Source organism: Helicoverpa zea, chromosome 27 (assembly GCF_022581195.2).
Source record: "Helicoverpa zea isolate HzStark_Cry1AcR chromosome 27, ilHelZeax1.1, whole genome shotgun sequence".
NCBI classification, from domain to species: domain Eukaryota; kingdom Metazoa; phylum Arthropoda; class Insecta; order Lepidoptera; family Noctuidae; genus Helicoverpa; species Helicoverpa zea.
The window spans coordinates 5,923,751-5,943,193 of record NC_061478.1 but is presented as its reverse complement, the minus strand read 5'-3'; the positions used below and the strand labels follow the sequence as shown (position 1 = coordinate 5,943,193).

General features: G+C 37.6%; 1 protein-coding gene across 1 annotated transcript; it reads left to right on the top strand.

Moving 5' to 3' along the window:
• The first annotated feature begins 6,600 nt into the window (after positions 1-6,600).
• LOC124643361 (homeobox protein GBX-1) lies at positions 6,601-18,482 on the top strand. Its single transcript, XM_047182325.1, has 3 exons — positions 6,601-7,275; positions 17,012-17,202; positions 17,763-18,482. Exons 1-3 carry the CDS (start codon positions 6,903-6,905, stop codon positions 18,153-18,155), a joined length of 957 nt encoding a protein of 318 aa, XP_047038281.1. The 5' UTR covers positions 6,601-6,902; the 3' UTR covers positions 18,156-18,482.
• Positions 18,483-19,443: the final 961 nt, after the last annotated feature.

Here is a 19,443-nt window from a genome sequence, read left to right as displayed (position 1 = left end):
ATACTGGAGATGTGATTTGTTTGAATTAGACGTAAGATGTGACTCGATTAGAGGTCGAATGTCATTTAGGGTTGTGTGTGTCTAGAGGGAATTAGTTGCAGCTACGCTTGTGGATTTGAAGATGGTTTTGATTTTGTGATTTGTATTATTTGATTGTACTGGTTGATGTGTGTTTACAAAAAACCTTTCTTTAACCTAACCTAACTTTCAGGTGGTGTTATTAAAATGGATGTCGCCTCTACCATTTTAAGCAGATCCTCAATTATTCGACGGGCGTTTTCACATAGGTAATCCTATTGGAAAATATTCTGTGGGATATATTTTTCTAGAAACTGTTTAATTGTGTTTTTTTCGAAGTAGCCAGACAAACCTAGTTACTTTTCTTTCAAATAATCAGCTTTCGCCTGCGGTTTCAACTACCTCCTGAGGGAACTACTTCCCGTACTTGGATAAGAACAAAAAGCACCTTCCTTGCTTCTCCTGTCTGTTTCTAAGCTAGCTCGCCACCAATCTTCAACTAAATCGGTTCAGCCTTTCTTGTGTTTTTAATAGTATATCTAACACAACTTTATTTTATGTTAATATGCATATAGGTACCTACCTACCTATACATTTTAGTTACGTCCACAATGCTAGGTATCCTACACCCATAAGTCCGCTACTATAAATTCAACAGCAGTTTCACTACCAAGTAACGATCCTTTGTGATCTATTCAGAAGCTAAACAATAGCCATGCTATAAATAAAGATACCTAGACAGATGTTATCGCTAATGAGTAATCGCATTAATTAACATAGCTAAGTACCGGCTTGTGTGATGCAAAATGTATGTAAATTGTATGACGGCTAGACGGTTTAAAAGGTATGGAAGCTAAGTGCCTACCTAACTACATGTAGGTACCTACAGGAGTGTGTAGAGGATTTGTTGAAGAGCTCTTGGCCAAGTTACAGTCTCACTAGTAGATCGATCATAAGGTGCTTCGCAATGCTATAGTTACGTAGTAACTATTATAGTTATCTGTGGCTATAGTCTGTTTTTTAATCTCGTAGACTAAATTGACACTTGCAAAATGTCAAACTTACAAATAATGTTGCTAGCTTTTTTGTGCAGTGTTGTACTTACGATATCGGTTTGTTGAATCGTAACTTTTTATATATAATAGACGAATTTAATATTCATTCAAAGTTTTATATTTACAATTCACGTACGTACACACAGCTGCACGACGTGTGTACGTCAGGGATATCTGAATATCTGGATATCTGACCACGCAACGCCATGCTTAATCATCATGAATAAGCACATTATTTCAGGATGACTTACTGAAAAAAAACGATACTTGATTTTATTAACGCTAAGTTTCGGTCGTGCCACATCACTATTTAAGAAATTGCAATAAACTGACCACACCCGTAATGTCAGTTTAGTCTACGAGATTAAAAAACAGACTTAGTAGGATCTTGCCATGGCGAGTTCCTTCGTGTTTGAGATGGCATGTTAAATTGGTGCGTTCCGGCCGATATTTGAACATCTTTGGCAATTGTTATGACAGTCAGAGGCCAGACAGTCTGCCAGCCATTCTTACGAAAGGGTATTTATTGGGTTGCTCAGTTATCTGAATTCAACAGTCAGATAGGAAGCCAAACCCAGTGTAGTTAGGAATAGCCATTCCAGCTAAAAAAAATGAAATTGAGAAATCTGACAGATAGACAAAACACGACAGCTATCCGTAACTAAAATGTTTGCACGCCGAATGGCAAAATATGGCAGAACTTATTTATTTATTTATAACACCATTTACTTTTGTACCCATATTTGCAAAATAAATATATCTTTAAAGAACTCATATACCAAATTGTTTCATACATGCATAGTTATATGCCAAAATTATTAAATGTCATACCACATTACCTATAACTCGTGAGTTTTTTTAATTCTGTCTTCACTCGCAGACAGGACCGTTGCGGCCGCGTCACCGACATTTAATATGACAGACTGCGCCTCAGTTTATGATCTAAACGCAATAAATGATTTCCCTCACGATGATACCATCGATACCGTCTCGATATCCCGTCTGTATAAATATAAAATGCCGCCTGTCTGTTTGCAGGCTAAAGGCAAAATGAAAATTTTGATGCAAATTGGTTTGCAGGATACCTAATTGGAACCTGGCCATATTATATATCCTGATTTGGTAAGTTGCAACTGTTGCAAGATGTAGAAAATGGCAGGACAGAGACATTTTATTAATACTACTAACTAGCGGTTCACCCGCGTCCTGTTGTAGGTAAGTACTCTTTCCATACAAAATCCTTTCCTCTTTAATTTCCTAATAGCAGTACCAAATCAGAGCTAGTTAATTATTTCCTTCCTTGCCTTTTCTGCGATCTGATTTTCTGTGTTTGTTATGGCAGATGTTTTTCCGAATATGAAGATGCCCGTTTTCACCAACAATCTCTTAACGTTTCCCTAACTAAGTACCACTTAGAATAAGGGTTCCCCTAAAAACAAAGGTTATAAGGTACACTTAAACTTTGGTGAAAACGAAATTCGCATTAAGTGTTCCTTAAATGCTCTTAGGGAATCCCTAAATTTAGGTATTTGTTGGTGAAAATGGGCATAAGAGCACCTAATGATACTTAGTCGCATAAGCTTGTCCTATTCTTAGATGTCTGTTCTACAAAACCAAACATATCTTAACGGACAAAGTCACAGCGACATCCTAGCTTATAAATATGACTGAATAGTCTATTGTTCTAGATTAATAGCCGCTGCAATAACGCATTCAGGCCGCGAAGACATTTGGGAAGCTAATTTACTACACTTTTGTGAGAACTACAGACGAGACGAGACTCGCTATTTGTGTTCTCTAAGTTATTGCTTAGACGTTTTTAAGGCTTCGTTTTAGTGAGGATATCCTGTTTTCTTGAAGAAAATTGGGGCAAATTGATTTTACGACAACTAGTGACCACTTACATACGATAATGTCGTTGATGTGCCTGTGTACTCTAAATTACTGAAATTTTGAGTTGTAATAAATAAAATCTTCAGTATTAAGTAATAGTTAATAAAAACTTTCAACAAATAAGTCCTCTGATGATCTCTTATGGCGAATGCTGATAAGCCGTACTTATAGAGTTTTTGCTAGTTTACCGAGCTCAGATCAGACATGAAAACAACGACTCAGTCTAAAACAAAGGCCAATCCTTATCTTAGGAAACTATCTGGTTACCTAACGCCTTGACAGACGACATGAATTGAATCAGTATTAAAGTGGACGATATTATTTACAAACCGATCATTTTGCAAATCATCATAGTCACTTAAACTGAGGTCCGTATCAAACATTATTTTTTAAGCATAGGTACTGTGATAGTTGAACCTAAGTATTAGTCTAACCTGCTCGAAAAATAAATGGCTTATTTACTCCGTATAATCTCCTTCCAAGATTTTTCTCATGTCTCACAAATACCAGACAAAATATCATCAACCTAAAAATAGCACCAACTTATCATCAGCAAACACCACTTCTTAGTTCATAAATTACTCCGTACAGATCGGTGTAGCAAATAGCCACAATCAATTTAGAGGGGTTGCGGGTGGGGGGAGGACAAATTGCTCGCTAATGACCAGCGGCGAGTGCCGGTGCTTACTTTGAACTGAGGCAGTAAAGTGGTTAGTAAGACTGTGAAAGAAGAACGGAAAGAGATTGATTTTTTTGTGCGTGTGAAGTGTTTTAAAAAAATATAACTGAAAAAAAAAATTAAAATTATCATTAACTACATTCATAGAGTTCATTTATTAGGATTAAAACTAGTCCAGTTCAAAACCAGCACCAGGCACTCGCTATCTGACATTATGCTGAATTGGGTCCATTTTACACAACCATATTTTTGTGTACCTACTTTTCATTTCTTAGGAAATCTGTTGCGTCAGTAAGTGGTTTTATTTTTTTTCTATATGATATAATTTTACTAAAATTACCTACTTGAAAGCTATTTCATGCATTCTGACTTTACTTGCTACTTAAAGAGGAATCTTAACTAATTTTTAAATCAAAACGATTCAAACCACAGCAACCAAAACTCCCTTAAGAATTCAGATACCAAGTATAATCCCTAGACCAGCGGTTCCCAAATGGGGTTCCGCGGAACCCTGGGGTTCCGTGACAGGCCCTCAGGGGTTCCGTGGAAAATTCAAGATTTCCATATGGTAAATTGTTTCACTTTTGATAATATTACATTATTATTCATTTTCAATCAAATTGTTTTAAATATGCATTCCAAAATTCCATTTAGGCACCATGTAGGTGGGTACCACTCGGGACTGTAAGTACGAGTTCACGACAAGTGGCGGGGGAAGGCCACAGCAGCAGATAATTTAATTCCGTTTTTTACAAATTGTAGATTAACTTAATAACTCCAGGTCTTCGGCAATCGGCAAAAATAGGTAGCGAGTCGGCCAAAAATCACCGCATTTTTTGGACTTATCTCATTGCCAGGATTATACGTTTTCATACATTTGACAGGACGTGAAATGACACGGCATACGAGTATTTCCAGTGGCTATTTTTACCATGAATCAAAAAGGGTCATTATTTCCAATTTTTGCACCTCCGCGAATCCGAAAATTTCGCGCTCGCTTCGCTCGCGACTCCATATTGCCTGTGATGCTTTTATGTTCGTTTAATAGCTCAGGTATCCAACACCGAAAAAATTTCGCGCTTTTCCGTCGAGGTTTCTTTTGATGTTTATTTTTTATTCCTCTGGTTCAGAAAAAGCAATAGCGCTTTCTTCTGCTTTTTATTCATTTGCATTTGCTTTTTTGTGTGGATATTATACTTTTTGAGACCTTATTAATTTACAGTGGTTTTGTTTATTTTGTGTAGATACTAAAACTAAAAAAAATTCGCGCTCGCTTCGCTCGCGATGTTGGCTACCACTATGTGTGTATGTCTTTCAATGCTAGCGGGTGTTTGGAACTTCTTCTTTTAATTAAAAAAATCGCGCTCGCTCGCCTCGCACCTGTACAAACCCAATCTATTTCTTTTTGCGTTTACTTTGTCACTTTTTAAACTGAAAACTATTCACATAATGCACAAAGTCAAGAGCGGCTAAATTGTTTTCTGGCCCGTGTGGCAGATAGCCATGCTACGCCTGAGTATACTGAATATGTCTCTAACCATATAACCATTTGGTGCGCTACCACACGCTACGAGCCGTACCTAAGTGTATTTACGTCTTTAGTTAACTTCTTACTTAAGCTAAGGTTCCGCCGAAAAATGGTGAAACGAAAAGGGTTCCGAAGCCAAAAGAATTCGGGAACCGCTGCCCTAGACAATCACACCATAAACATAATATATACGCAAATATCAGTTGACAGTGACAGACAAACTGACAGACATACAATTAAGTGCACAGCTCACCCCCTGGGGAAGGAAGGCGTAAATGTGTTTAAATTACTTTGACAATTCAAAACGTTTTTGTTTTGGTTAAGCATGTGATAAAATGTGTGCAAAGAGGTATTTTAATGGAAATATAATGAAAATGGTATAAATAATATAATTAGCCTTTATAAAGTTCTATATAGTTATTTAAGTGCTAATATTTTAAAACTGAAGAGTCTATTTGTTTGACAAAGTGCTAGCCTCAGGTCCGAATATAAAAAATCACGGTGGCTGTTCTCAATTAAGATCAGTCATCTGTGCAGGACATATAACAGACGATGCGTAGATAGATAATAGGTATGCACTCTATATTCCCACATTCTATTATTCCTCAGAGCTGGAAATACAACAAAACACGACTGGATACAGCTAACTGAGCTCTCCAGTGTCCCAAATTATCATTGATAAGTTAGTGTATATTTCTGGATTTAATTACAGCTATGAACATAGCCTTTGCCTATGAAGGAGCACTAGGAAAATATTATAACGAAAGTCATTTAGAAATAGTATAGTATAGCACACCGAAATCCAAAAATATTACATAAAAAGAAAATCTTCACAAATCGCCAGTCCGAAGTAAGTAAAAGACCAAAACCCAACGGAGCACGAAACGATGAAATTTATACTCCTTGCTGACACCAGCAAAACATTTTGATCACCACCAATTACCACTGTACTGCCTCCGCAAAGATCACTAGCTCTATCCCCCTCTAACACACGAAAACACCCATATCTATCCCTTTCAGTCTTCACACAAAAGTGTTCTTAATCATTTTTGTAGCGTCACTATAAGGGCGTAAGTCCTGTGAAGTATTTTCGTTGATAAATCCTATGGTTTGTAGTATAGGGCTCAAATTGCAATGGTAATTGGTTAAGTTGTTTCTTGAGCTGTGTTAAAGAAAATTGAGTTGTAATATGAAGAAGTTAGGGATGATTTTTGGTGTGTTAAGAAAATATAATAGGCTCGTTAGTGATAATGTTTGTGGATAATGACAGTAGTATTATGATGGTAGCAATAAAGCTTAGATTCCCTCGTTGCTTGGTTAGTGGTAATAAAATAAAATAACGTTTTGACTACACCCCGTATGTAGGCGTGGCGACTGAGTTTACGCGCGGTTCTCGCGGTGAACGGACGTTTGGACATACGTTACGTTTTACGCATTAAAATAGTGACTTTTTTAAATGAATAAAGAGAATATTAAAGTTTTACGAAAACTTTTGAAGTAAAATTGTGTGTATTTTTTTGGGAATCGGGTTAAAAGTGATTAGATTTTTTGAAAATGTTGTGTTTTTAATGAATGAGTACGGTAATTACTTTTTTGATTTTGGCCAGTGAAAATTCAAGTTGAAGCAACGAATAATTTTAAATTTGTAGACGTTAAAAAAATAACGTAACTATGCTCTAAATAAGACTGTATCCTTGTGATTTGAAAGTGACTGAAAAAGTGTGTGATAATGGACTCAAAAGTCGAAATGGGTGAAACCCAAACACAGAAAAAAGTCCCCAAACCATTTTCCATAGAATCCTTGATTGGGGACAGGAAATCACCAGAAATAGACATAGAAAACAATATTTCGGAAAGTTCTAGAAACTCGGAAGATGATGAAAGTGAAAGATTAGAGGGATTTCATCAGATGCGTTATTACGCGCCATTTTTGCAACAAAATGGTTTCCCGTTCTTACTTGGGTACCCTGAGCCGTGGTTGTCAAGGGTCTTGGGTGCTGTACCGACGCCGGTGAGAGAAAATAGAGAAGAAGAGAAGAGAGAGAGTCCTGTTAGTGTTGGCAGTGAGGCCGAGAGTGATGGTGGGGAAGAGACTAATCCAGGTTTGTTGTTTATTGTAGGTAAATAGATTAGAAAGATAAATAAAGGTAAACATTTATTGACGCAACACACAGACAAACAGGAGAAAAACACACAAGAATCAAAAGACGTAGGTATGCGTGTCAAAAGTTTACATCAGCAGTCTGCCAGTATTATTTATATGACACAAGAGTCTGACGATGGTTTTCCACCTTAGACATGAAGATTACTAGGTGTTCCTGCTGTGGGTCTTTATACTTACGTCCTTAAACCGTACTTCCCGCAACCGTTTAATAGGGATTTATTATATTCTGCGGTTGCACGCAGTGATCTTGTAGGCTTCTAAAAAAGTATTCTTTAAATAAGCTGTCCAGGAATATGTTTTTTTTCCATATCTACATAATCTCTTCTTAATACTTTTTACACCTGATTAATTTTCATTTAAAACTCGACTGGTAGGGCTAGAAATTACTACGCATTTTACTATGTTACAATTTTGCAATGAAACGCTTTAGCTGATAAAGAGTCTCTTTGTTTGCTGAAACGCAAAGTAGAAGGACATGAAGGACGAGAAGGACTATAGAACGATTTGAATAAATCCCTGCAGTGTTGGCCCGTATACAGAAACAAAACTGATAGCCGGCGCCAACGGCTACATTTGCTTCTGCTTGTTTTAAGCTGCTTGCTTTATGTAGCTGTCATCAGAATGGACCAGCGACGGTAAGCGTAGTGAGCCCAAGGAAGGCTACAGGCTACTTTTTACCCGCAGTTTTAGCTTAATTGATTCACGCGTTTCATGAAAAAAGTGAACATAAATAAATCACGGTTCATGACCATGTACAGTACATTCTTACTCATACGAACTCATTCCAATTAAGTACTGAAAACTACTAAAATTACGTTTTTCATACTATGACTTCTGATCCGTTAAGAGCCTAACTATCAGTCACTTATAATATGCCGTCGGTTCCGCTGGCATTTGTAGATTTTTTGCTTATGAGCTTCCACATAGTGGTGTCTTCATTATATTCATAAAATACCTACATATATCTTAGACACCAATATCTGACTAAAGGCGAAAGAAAACATCGTTGAAGAAACCTGAACTTAAAAGTCTGAAATCGGCAGTCCGACTTGAGCAAGCGTCGTGAATTTAATATTAGATTAGCCGATCATTTTTGTTTGCATAAATACTTCCAGGCCTGTTTCTTGCAGTGTTTGATTACAAATATATAAAATATCTCAACAATTTATCGACCGCGGATTTTTTTTTTACGACTGAAACAATTTATTTATAAACAACTTAAACTATCTTTACAGGAAAATAAACTTATTTATACATATATACAACTAAAAACAATTATAAAATGGCATCAAAAAACTCATCGCTGCCCACCGGGAGTGTACCCAAGAGGCTGGCAGCATTGCCACGTTGGATGGCAATGCTTAATTTTTAACCAAAATAAAAACCAGCCTTTGGGTCACTTGAAGTGTCAGCAAGTCGCTTTGACAGGTCTTTAAAAAGCAGATGAGCACTTGGACCCCACGGCCCGGATTATTCCCAAGACAATTTGAAATAATTTCCACAACCGGGAGATATTGTTTCAAATACATCCTCATGGGGAAGACCCTAAATCGTCAATTTATCAAGTGGTACATGACAGATAGTCTCACTTCTCATTGATAATAGGCCATTACAAACACACCTCAGTCTGCCTGCAGTAAGTATTTTGTGTTGGTAAAAGGTACTTATATTGCAATCGTTAGGGTGTTTAAAAATAGTTAATAGGTAATACCTACTTATAATTAAAGTTCGTCCATCCATGAATCCATTAAAAAAATTCAGGGTTACTACATATTAGTTTGGATTACATGCATGATAAAAGAGCAAAATATCAATGCCAAAAAAAATTAGAAACACTTTCGATTTACTGTGTAAAATCTATATACTGCTAACCCTCGTTACAGTACTTTAGCAGATCGAAGAGCTAGCGTATCGTTTTGACCGTCCGCGTCATGAGTTTCTGACGGTTTCAAAAGGTCAACAAAAAAATAGGTAGTACCTACCTACTTCCTAGCTAGCATTTTTTTTTTGTTGCTGTAAAAGTGGCGATCTATCTTTGCATATACAACCATGCAAATGCATGTAATCCAATGTCTAGTTATTATGTATTACTTTTCACAAGGTTCCAAAATACCTAAGAAATAATGATTGTGTAAGAGACGATATGGCTGAAGAGATTGTTCCTGATTCTAGTGAGTGCTGAGTGCAATGTTTGTATTGTATCTACTCTCTATTCCTTCAATACCTTCGTTTAGCAGATGAGATTAAATGAGAAGATTGGAAAGAAATCAATCCCGACGGGTTTACATCGAGGGACACTCACCCCCGACGCGTTTACAAGGAGCGGCTGCCTATCTGACCTCCTCAATGAACCTGGGCAACCGATAACCCTCCGTAAAGACTGGTTGTCAGAATTAGGCTTCTGGTCTGATTTTAGACTACCCGTAACCCATAACTAATGTCAAAGATGTTCAAATGACTACCGGGACACACCAAATTAAACCACGCTTCATCTACTTACTTATAGGCTGTTCCGCGTAGTACTAATCGCATCCCGAGGGAGCTTATGCCCGTTCCTAACCGGATAAAAAATACCCATGTCCTTTTGGAGGCTCTAGCTAGACCAGCTAATGTAAAAAAATTAAGTCAGTCCAATAGTTTTGTCCTGAAATCCTGAAAACACAACAATGACAGAGTTGCTTTCGCATTAATAATACATAAGTCTTACGGCCAGTTTCTTCATCAAAAGTTAAAGTTATGGCTAAAGTAATGTCTAAAGTAAAAGTAACGGTCAAATTCAATTTTTCTATTAGTTTTGCTGTCACTTTAGCCTTGAAAAAACGAATTTGACCGTTACTTTTACTTTAGACATTACTTTAACTTTAACTTTTGATGAAGAAACTGGCCGTTAGTAAGGATTTGGTTAAGCTTTTAACTGTCGGAGCAGATGTCTTAAAGCCGGTGCATCAATTAATTAGCTATGCAAACGTTAATTGACTCTGATTATCTAGCTTTAGAGTATGCACGTGCTATGTATATGCATGATATCCTGGATTTAATTGCTACGTTTGACGAAGCACCTATCTCACTAGCAGATTTTCCACTCTTTTTCCGAATGTAGCAAAAGCGAGCAAATGCGAGTGAGCGACGTACTCCGAGCGGCAAAAATCTATTCCGCGGTCTATCACGTCATTTGTACCGACTGCTACCAATAAATTGTTGCCTAGAAAAACAGGGCGATAAAACTGCATCATACTTTTAATGAAACAAAATTAGGATCTCAAGAAAAACATCATAAAGTGCGAGAGTTCCTAACCCTTCAAAAAAAAACGGTTGTCTGTAAAGTCGGTTTACTGACGATAGTCGAACGTGACAACGTCTTAAGAAATTGATCGTCAGATGTCGAACGTTGCCGAACACGGAGGCCGATCGTGCCTCTTTGTTGCTCGTTGCGTGCTCTCGCTTGCACTTCAAGCCTTAAACGGAACGCCTCAGAGCGAGGTAACGCCGCATGAGTCATGTTTTTTCGTGCGTGCAGCCGGCTCCATCGATTTATAAGACGTTGTCACGTCAAAAGAAAAATATATTTTATAAAAATTGGTGTCAATTAAATTGGCCCGAAGTGTTTCGTCGTCAACCGCAGCTAAGAACCAATCCCGAGTGACGGCTATGACGCGATGCGCTGCGGGCCAATCACCGCTTTACCGCCGCCCCCGCGCTCCCTTCATACCACCAAAGGGACCCAATAAATCACTTCTGCGCAGGTGAAAGTCAGGGCTCGACTTCCGTGCCGGTAACTGTACTTAACTAGCAAACGACAAGTCAGTACATGAACGCGCGATTGATTATTTAATATGTGTAGGTAGTTATAAAAAGTAATCTCGTAATCGTGATTGCAACTACAATTTGTAGTTAGTAATCAAATTTTTTAACTACTTTTTACGATTATTTAATGTAATTTGCAGTTTTGATTACTAACTACAATATGTAGTTGTAGTTAGTAATCAGTAGTTAGATTTCATTTTGCCCAACACTGACTATGCTCCATAATTATTTCGATCGAATAGTAAAGCAATTGATTTTTTACTCATCGTGAAATAGTTCTATTACCTTATTATTATAGTTTTTTGTTATAGCATAACCTACAATCGCTGCACTAGCGGACTGATGCTATTTATTTTAATTATGAAAGCACGAATATTCGACAATATATCACTGAATATATATTTAATATCGAAAGAATCATTACCTTTATCGTCGCAATTATCGTTGCTATAAACAATTTACACCACATTCACTTTTCACTGCACTTCATACTTGACGAAAATATGTAAATATATTATTGAATAGCAGCTGTTTACGCGGACGCATCGCTCACTCAAGTGGGAGAGAGACAGATGTCGAACGCTGCCGAACGCGTAGGCCGATTGTGCGATGGAACGCCTCAGAGCGAGGTAACGCCTCAGAGCGAGGTAACGCCGCATGAGTCATGTTTTTTCGTGCGTGCAGCCGGCTCCATCGATTTATAAGACGTTGTCACGTCAAAAAACAATAGGTACCTCCTATAGCTAAGCTTATACAGGATGTGTCGTACCTAATCACATTAAATCCTATCACATATACTTTATAATATTATATGCCGAACTGTAAAAAATATAGTTGTTTGTAATGAGTAATTACAAACAATAGAATGTTTCCCTTGAAAACTGACAGCTGTCAACTGTTCAAAACATTCGATACTCCTAACATTATCTCTGCTTTACACATGATGTTGTAAATTATGAAATCGAAAAATGACTCCTGTGGCTAAACCACTGAATGGATTATGTATTTAGGTACAATTCGCCATAGAATATCATAAAGTAGGTAGGTATATGTGATAGGATTTAATGTGATTAGGTACGACACACCCATATATAACTTAACGGTCTGTCAATTAACAAAATAGTAGTGACCTATCGCTCGATAAAACACAATTCCAAATTCAAAATTAGGTGTAACTAATTGTCCAAACTGCCATTCTCATAGCGAACCATAGAGACCCACTCGAAATAGTTCACATGCATTCCCTAACTAACGTACAAAATCAACAAATAAACCGATTAGAAATGGCTGCTTGACATTTAAAAGATTATTTCACGCCACTAGAACGCATCTGTAGCGTGAAATTCGAAATCCGAACTGTTTGTGTGATTTTGGCGCGAATTCTTCATGTGACATCTGTCAGATACTAATTTTTTTGTTTATGTTGTAGAAACTATAATTATTTGGGCAATAACTGATTGAATTGATGGAATTGTTTTGGTGTCATTCAACTTAATAGTAATTTGGTACTCTACAATTGGTTACAGGTTTAATATTAATTATTTTATTTATTTTGACGTGTGTTTGTTTTATTTCCTCGTTCATTCGTAGAAGCTCTACAAAATATTTCGACAGTTTTTCATTTTCTATTAAAGAAATACAGGGTGTAGTATAAATCAAATGGACAGGATTTTCCAACGTTCAAGTTCTTTTGATCGAGAATACTGGGGAAAATTGTTACGGGTTATTTTTTTTGTGCTCGAAGAAAAATCTTATATAAAACATACTTCAAAAAAAGTCGTGGTGGCCTAGTGGGCAAAGAACCAACCTCTCGAGTATGAGGGCGCGGGTTCGATTCTAGGTCAGGCAAGTACCAATGCAACTTTTCTAAGTTTGTATGTACTTTCTAAGTATATCTTAGAGACCAATGACTGTGTTTCAGATGGCACGTTAAACTGTAGGTCCCGGCTGTCATTGAAAATCCTTGGCAGTCGTTACGGGTAATCAGAAGCCAGCAAGTCTGACACCAGTCTAACCAAGGGGTATTGGGTTGCCCGGATAACTGGGTTGAGGGGTCAGATAGGGCAGTCGCTCCTTGTAAAGCACTGATACTCACTCAGCTACATCCGGTTAGACTGGAAGCCAACCCTAACATAATTGGGAAAAAGGCTCGGGAGATGATGACTTCAAATGTCAGAATTCAGACCATATTTTGAAGTTGGTTAGGCTGTCAATGTTATATTTATTCAGGATAGTTTAGAAAATAGTTCGGTAATACTTTAATAAAGTTAAAAAAAATGCTCAAAGTATTACATAACCCCCAAAGATTAACATGCATTCAAAAGCAAACTGCATGCTCTGACAAGACAACAAGAAATAATGAACACCACAGAAACACCCATTTACGTTAAAATAAGCAAGTAAACAAATACATAAAGGTTTTTACAACACACTGATTCCTAATTCATCATTCATTCGAGGAAAACTGCCAAAGTGACAGAGTGAAAATTTAAACTGAAATAAAACGTGACCGCCATTTTGAAAAGCAGTTTATCGTAATCGATACATCTGATTCGAGTAAAATGCATTCGACTTCACAATCGATTTAACTCGCCGCTCGTACGATATATTTAAAATTCGAAAAGCGAACGCGCGGGGACTTTATGCGTCTACAAAGTTTGCTTATGCAGTCGTATTGTCTATTCCCCGTTCGAATTTTGATTTTTGACGGTAAATCTAAGATGGCGGCGTTTACAATTCATTTGGCGCTCTCGATAACTGTCAATCGTTGTTCGGTTGTGAGGAATAAATGTATTTATTTGCTTAAGGGATCGTTTATCGTGGTTTTCATGGAAACTGTTGGTGTTTTAAAGAAATGGCTGTGTGAGTGAGCACGTATTTCGTGTCGGGTATTTGAAAGACTTATTACCTATTTCTTAGTAGGAGCTCGTGTTGGTTATGTTAACAGACAAGCAGACGACGGTTTACTGAATAAATTAACATCTTTATTTTTTTAAAATCAACTATATTAAGTTGACTTTTAGTCTAACTGGATGCAGTTGAATATCAGTAGACATTAAATTGACCACTTCCATTTGACTTGCACAACCCAATACTTACAACTGCCACAATTATCCAGGGCCACATAGATCTTTAACCTTTAGAAAAATATCGGGCTTCAAAAAAATAGTAAGGATCGGAAGGATCGTAGACACAGTAAAGACATATATTTAAACTGTGTCGTAGACCCGTTGTGGCGTAGTATATTGGCTAGGGATTGCCGACAAGGACCACTTCTTGAACTTTTAACCTTTTGGAGTATTTTGAAGACCGGCTGCCTCAGAACTAATACTCACAACACCAAAAGTTATCTCGTACCTTTTTAATCCTATTCAATAATTATTGAACATGCGCAAAGAAGGAATGTATGCTCCTCTTTTACGCTAAAACTACTGAATAGCTTTTTATGAAACTTGGGAATAATGAAGCTTACACATCAGATTGACATATAGACCACCTCAGTAGTTACCTCAGGCTATAACGCTGGCTGCAGCTAGATATGATTCCTATACAATCCTTCACATTAAACTACACAAATAGCCAAGTCGTCTATCCAACTTACGATTCCTTCAGAAAATCTCAAAACACTTCAGCACCCTCCACCCCAATCTAATGATTAGATTTAGTCCGCAAGGGGCGTGGCGCTGACGCGGCCGACGGACGACGGACGACTTTTTATCGTTCATTCGACCCTCGCGTTATGACTGCGCAAAAACTAAACGAGATTGACATGGAAGAGGAATAAGTTGTGGCGTGGTGTTTTCGTTCTGAGGCTGTTTATTTTGTTGAATTTTACGCAATGTTTCTAAGATTCATCATCATCATCATCAGCCTGTCGCAGTCCACTGCTGGACATAGGCCTCTCCAAGTGCACGCCACTGAGATCGATTTTCGGCTTCTCGCATCCAGCTCCTGCCAGCCGTCTTGCGCAAGTCATCACTCCACCGTGCCTGAGGACGTCCTACACTACGTTTGCCGAGGCGCGGTCTCCACTCTAGAACTCGTTTACCCCAACGGTTATCGGTTCTTCGGCTAATATGACCAGCCCACTGCCACTTTAGCTTGCTGATTCGGTGGGCTATGTCGATGACCTTGGTTCTCTGACGGATTACCTCATTTCTGATGCGATCCCTCAGCGAAATGCCGAGCATAGCATAGTTTCTAAGATTGGTAGGTAATAAATACATGCAAACAAAAGTTTGTCGTAATTTGCTGAAAATTGGAGACAGAATTGAATAAAATGATGAAGTCCTTCTTGATACACGAATATTTCTACTTAACACTTAATCTTGTTCTTCTTATCGAGTGAGCTGCAGATTAACCTAATCACCTAATAAACCCTAGTGTAAGAGTTTTCTCAAATCCTCTTGACGGACACTTAATGTAATAGCTATATACTTACTTAGTATATTCTTTCAAGTTATGACTGGAAGTACCGATTTAAGTACATGTTATGAAAAGATCTAAACGATAAATGAAAATATTATTCTAAATCCGTAAAATAAATCAATAATTATAAATGCGAAAGTGAGTTCCATATATGTTGACGCTGTCACACTAAAACCGCTGAAACGATTGAGATGTTTGGCATGGAGATAAGAAATATGTACCTTGGAGTTGGAGATTTCCTTCACCCGAATGAAGTCGAACGTGTAATTTAGCTTAAACATATATAAATACTATGGCAGGCAGATTTAAGAAACTACCATTACATGAATAGCATCTACTAGCAATAACAAAATCATAATAATCTAAAACTAAATGACAAACAATAAAGTCGTCTAAACGACCGACTATAAACGGCCGCCATTGCGACATAAAACGCGGGAAATGGGGTGGCCATAGACTAATAGTTCTTTTGACAGCTACAGACGTATTCGTTTTTAATAGATTACGGCGTTTTTTTTATTGATTTGATAAATTATGGCTTGTGAAAAGCGATTGTGAAAGTCCAGGGGCCTTTTCTGTCATTCAATAATGAATCATTTTGTCTGCAAATGATTTACGATTGCAAAATGATTGTACCTACAGCAAACTACCGTATAGACCAAAATCACCAAAATAGCAGACCAATTGCACACCAATTAAATGTCAATCGAATACGATTGGTCTTTTATTAGTAGCAGAATGCCCCGATATGGTTAAAACTGCTATTGCGATCATATTGCGATTCGATTTCTATTAGATTTTGACATTATTAACTTAGGAGAATCGGGCCCCTGACCAGTAAATAATTTTGATGAATATTTAAGAGTAGGTATTTGTCATGCTATTGCTATTATATTACCTGCCTGAATAAGGGAATATGTTTTTCTTATAAATCTTTATATAAACCTGTATGGAAAAAATAGAGGACATGTTCAGTTTTCTGTAACGCTAACGCAAATATTTGAACCTCCTACGGCTGAACCGATTCTGAAAGGCCTTGCGTTATCACATAGCTGTATCAAAGCGTAATTTGGGCTAATTTTAATTCATATTTTAATATCAATTTATGTTAGTAACATTATGAAGCTAGAGCTTGTTTGTAAGAATACGCTAATGTTAAGAAATTCTGAAACGATTTTGAAATTATTTCAGTGTTTAGTCCATTTCCCGTAAGCATTGCATATCTACTTATGTATGTAGCTATATATACCTACAAAGTAGTTTATTAGTTGTGTTAGTTCTCATGTCACAATTTAGTTAATAGCTGACCTCGGGGTTAACCAGAAGGGTGCCCCAAAAGAAAAACTATATTGTAGCCTAAGGGACACAAACAAACCCAGGGGCTAAACCTTACTCATTAATCAAAGCCAGCAGAATAACTGAACTCCTAACCTCTTCACCAGGTAACGACTCAGAGCCAGATCAAGAGGACTCGAGCACGGACGCGGCCCGAGAGAGCAAGGCGCGCCGACGCCGCACCGCCTTCACCTCGGAACAACTCCTCGAGCTGGAGAGAGAGTTCCACGCCAAGAAGTACCTGAGCCTCACCGAGAGGTCGCAGATAGCTTCTGCCTTGAAGCTTAGTGAGGTGCAGGTGAGTTATCGATGTATCTAAATAAATAGGTAGATGTTTACAAGTTCCTTTGTGCCTTTCCCGAGGAAATAAAAAGTTTTTTTTTGATTTCTTAGGCTACTAGTTTTCAATTTTAAACTTAGACGCTCCACCCACTGCACCACACCAAGCCGCGTATCGCAGGGTGGCAGATTTTACCATTGAAGGTATGCAAGTATCTCAATTTATACTGAAATCAAGCCTAGCACAGCACACTACAGACGCGGAAATGCACAGCAAATTTCAAGGGAAAAAATCTGCTATCACGCGCTACGCGGCTTAGTGCGGTGCAATGGTAGACAATAATAAAAATAATTATCAACGTTTTTACAATAAATATGTATTCATACACGTGCAGGCAGTTATCTCCACGTAAATATTTTTGTATTTCACTTCTTTATTTACAGTCGCCCTAAGTGATAATTGCATTATTTTCTCAAAATTACTGACCCAGATCACAACCCAGTAACAATAACCAGAAGTATCATGAATGAAAATATTATTCTCTTAAAGTTCTTAAGTTATAAATTCATCTTCCCCAGGTAAAAATATGGTTCCAAAATCGTCGAGCGAAATGGAAACGCGTAAAAGCCGGCCTTGCATCCGGCAGCCACTCCAGCAAAAACGGATCCGGCACCAAAATTGTCGTTCCGATACCTGTCCACGTCAATCGATTCGCCATCAGAACACAACACCATCAAATGGAGAAACAGAACTTGCAATATCGATTAGAAAGACAGCAGCCGTTACCAGGAAGCTTGCTACAATCCCAAACTTCGGCGTTCTTAAGTGCAACTAAAATCGATTCAAATAATCGACTCGATAGGGAACCGATTGTGAATGGTCGCAGCCCTATGTTTGACGTTTCAATGACAGGCCGAATGGCGGCAATGAGTCCGAATATGAGACATTTTCAAAATGGCCGGCCGAGCTAATTTTTGGTTGGTTATTTTATTTATGGACCATGGTTTCTTGGAGTGAGACTTATGAGGTGTATTGATGGCCCAATTTTCTATCAGAATGTTGTCCATTTTGGTTACTCTCAAGAAATATGAATAATTATAAAAATGGGATACCAAGTTGGGTCATGAATAGGAATACCTACTTAGGAACTGTAATGTGATCAAAAGAAATCTCTTTGATTTATAGTATGATTTCAGTGGTACTTACATTTATCGATACAAAAAGAACTGTTCCTAAGGTAAGAACCGAAATACTGAAAAGATACTTATGGCCTTACTACAAAAACTTTAACAACTGTTTTACACTTGTCTAAAAAAAATGTGTCTCCAAAATGAACCTTATATCAACGTCATAATTTGACATTTTTTTAGACAAGTCTTAAACTGACGTTAAAAAGTTTTTGTGGTAAGACGGTTAACTTTTAAGACTTGCTTAAAATTCTTTACATCGCAGCAATTTACGTAGGATAGCGTGGCAGAGAAAAAAATGCTCCACACTTAAAATTCAGTGACGTTTGAGTATTCTGTCGAACGAAGATAGTTTTTAGTGTTGAAAGTGGTGTGTACAACTACTTATTCCATTTTACTTCCCTCGACAGAATGTGTCAATGTTTGGTCGTAGTTCAGAAAAGGGGTTCAATGATACCTTACTGATATCCGAATCCATAATAATCGAATTCTATTTCGGTCTGGTCACATCTCTAAAGTCAAACTTCCAAGAGCCAATTAATTCTAGTTGTAGGTACTTAATTTAACTTGTATTATATTTAAAGTATAAAAGCAATGCCTATTATGTCAAATTATTATCGATATTAAACAATGTGTGATCTATATTGTGTGATTTTATTTACCATCCTATAAGTGCTAAACAGAATGTGAACTATTGCATAACATAGAGAACAGGAGAGGAAAAATGATGGGACACCTTATACGTCGATTTTATCAAAAACATCGTGGAAGAGAAGGTCAATGGAAAGAGGGGAAGGGGTCGTCCAAGGCCAAGGTATAGCTACATCCCAGCGGGGCCCAGCAGGGCCAAGGCTCGTCGGGACTGCGGGATTAATCGAAAGACTTACAGTGGTCCTGGTATATAAAAGGCCTACGACGGAATATGACGGCTTTTAGTCAGTAAGAGTCTGACACTCCCTCACCGCTGCTAACCCACAGCGGGAGAAGTCATTTGGTCGTTAAAATAAAAAGTATAGCTATATCGAGCAAATAAAAGAGAAGGTGAATGTTGTGACGTATAAGAATTTCAGGA

Coding starts and splice junctions, on each gene's coding strand:
- LOC124643361 (XM_047182325.1), top strand. CDS start 6,903: ATGGACTCAAAAGTCGAAATGGGTGAAACCCAAACACAGAAAAAAGTC. Junction 7,276..17,011: donor TGGGGAAGAGACTAATCCAG/GTTTGTTGTTTA, acceptor CCTCTTCACCAG/GTAACGACTCAGAGCCAGAT. Junction 17,203..17,762: donor TGAAGCTTAGTGAGGTGCAG/GTGAGTTATCGA, acceptor CATCTTCCCCAG/GTAAAAATATGGTTCCAAAA.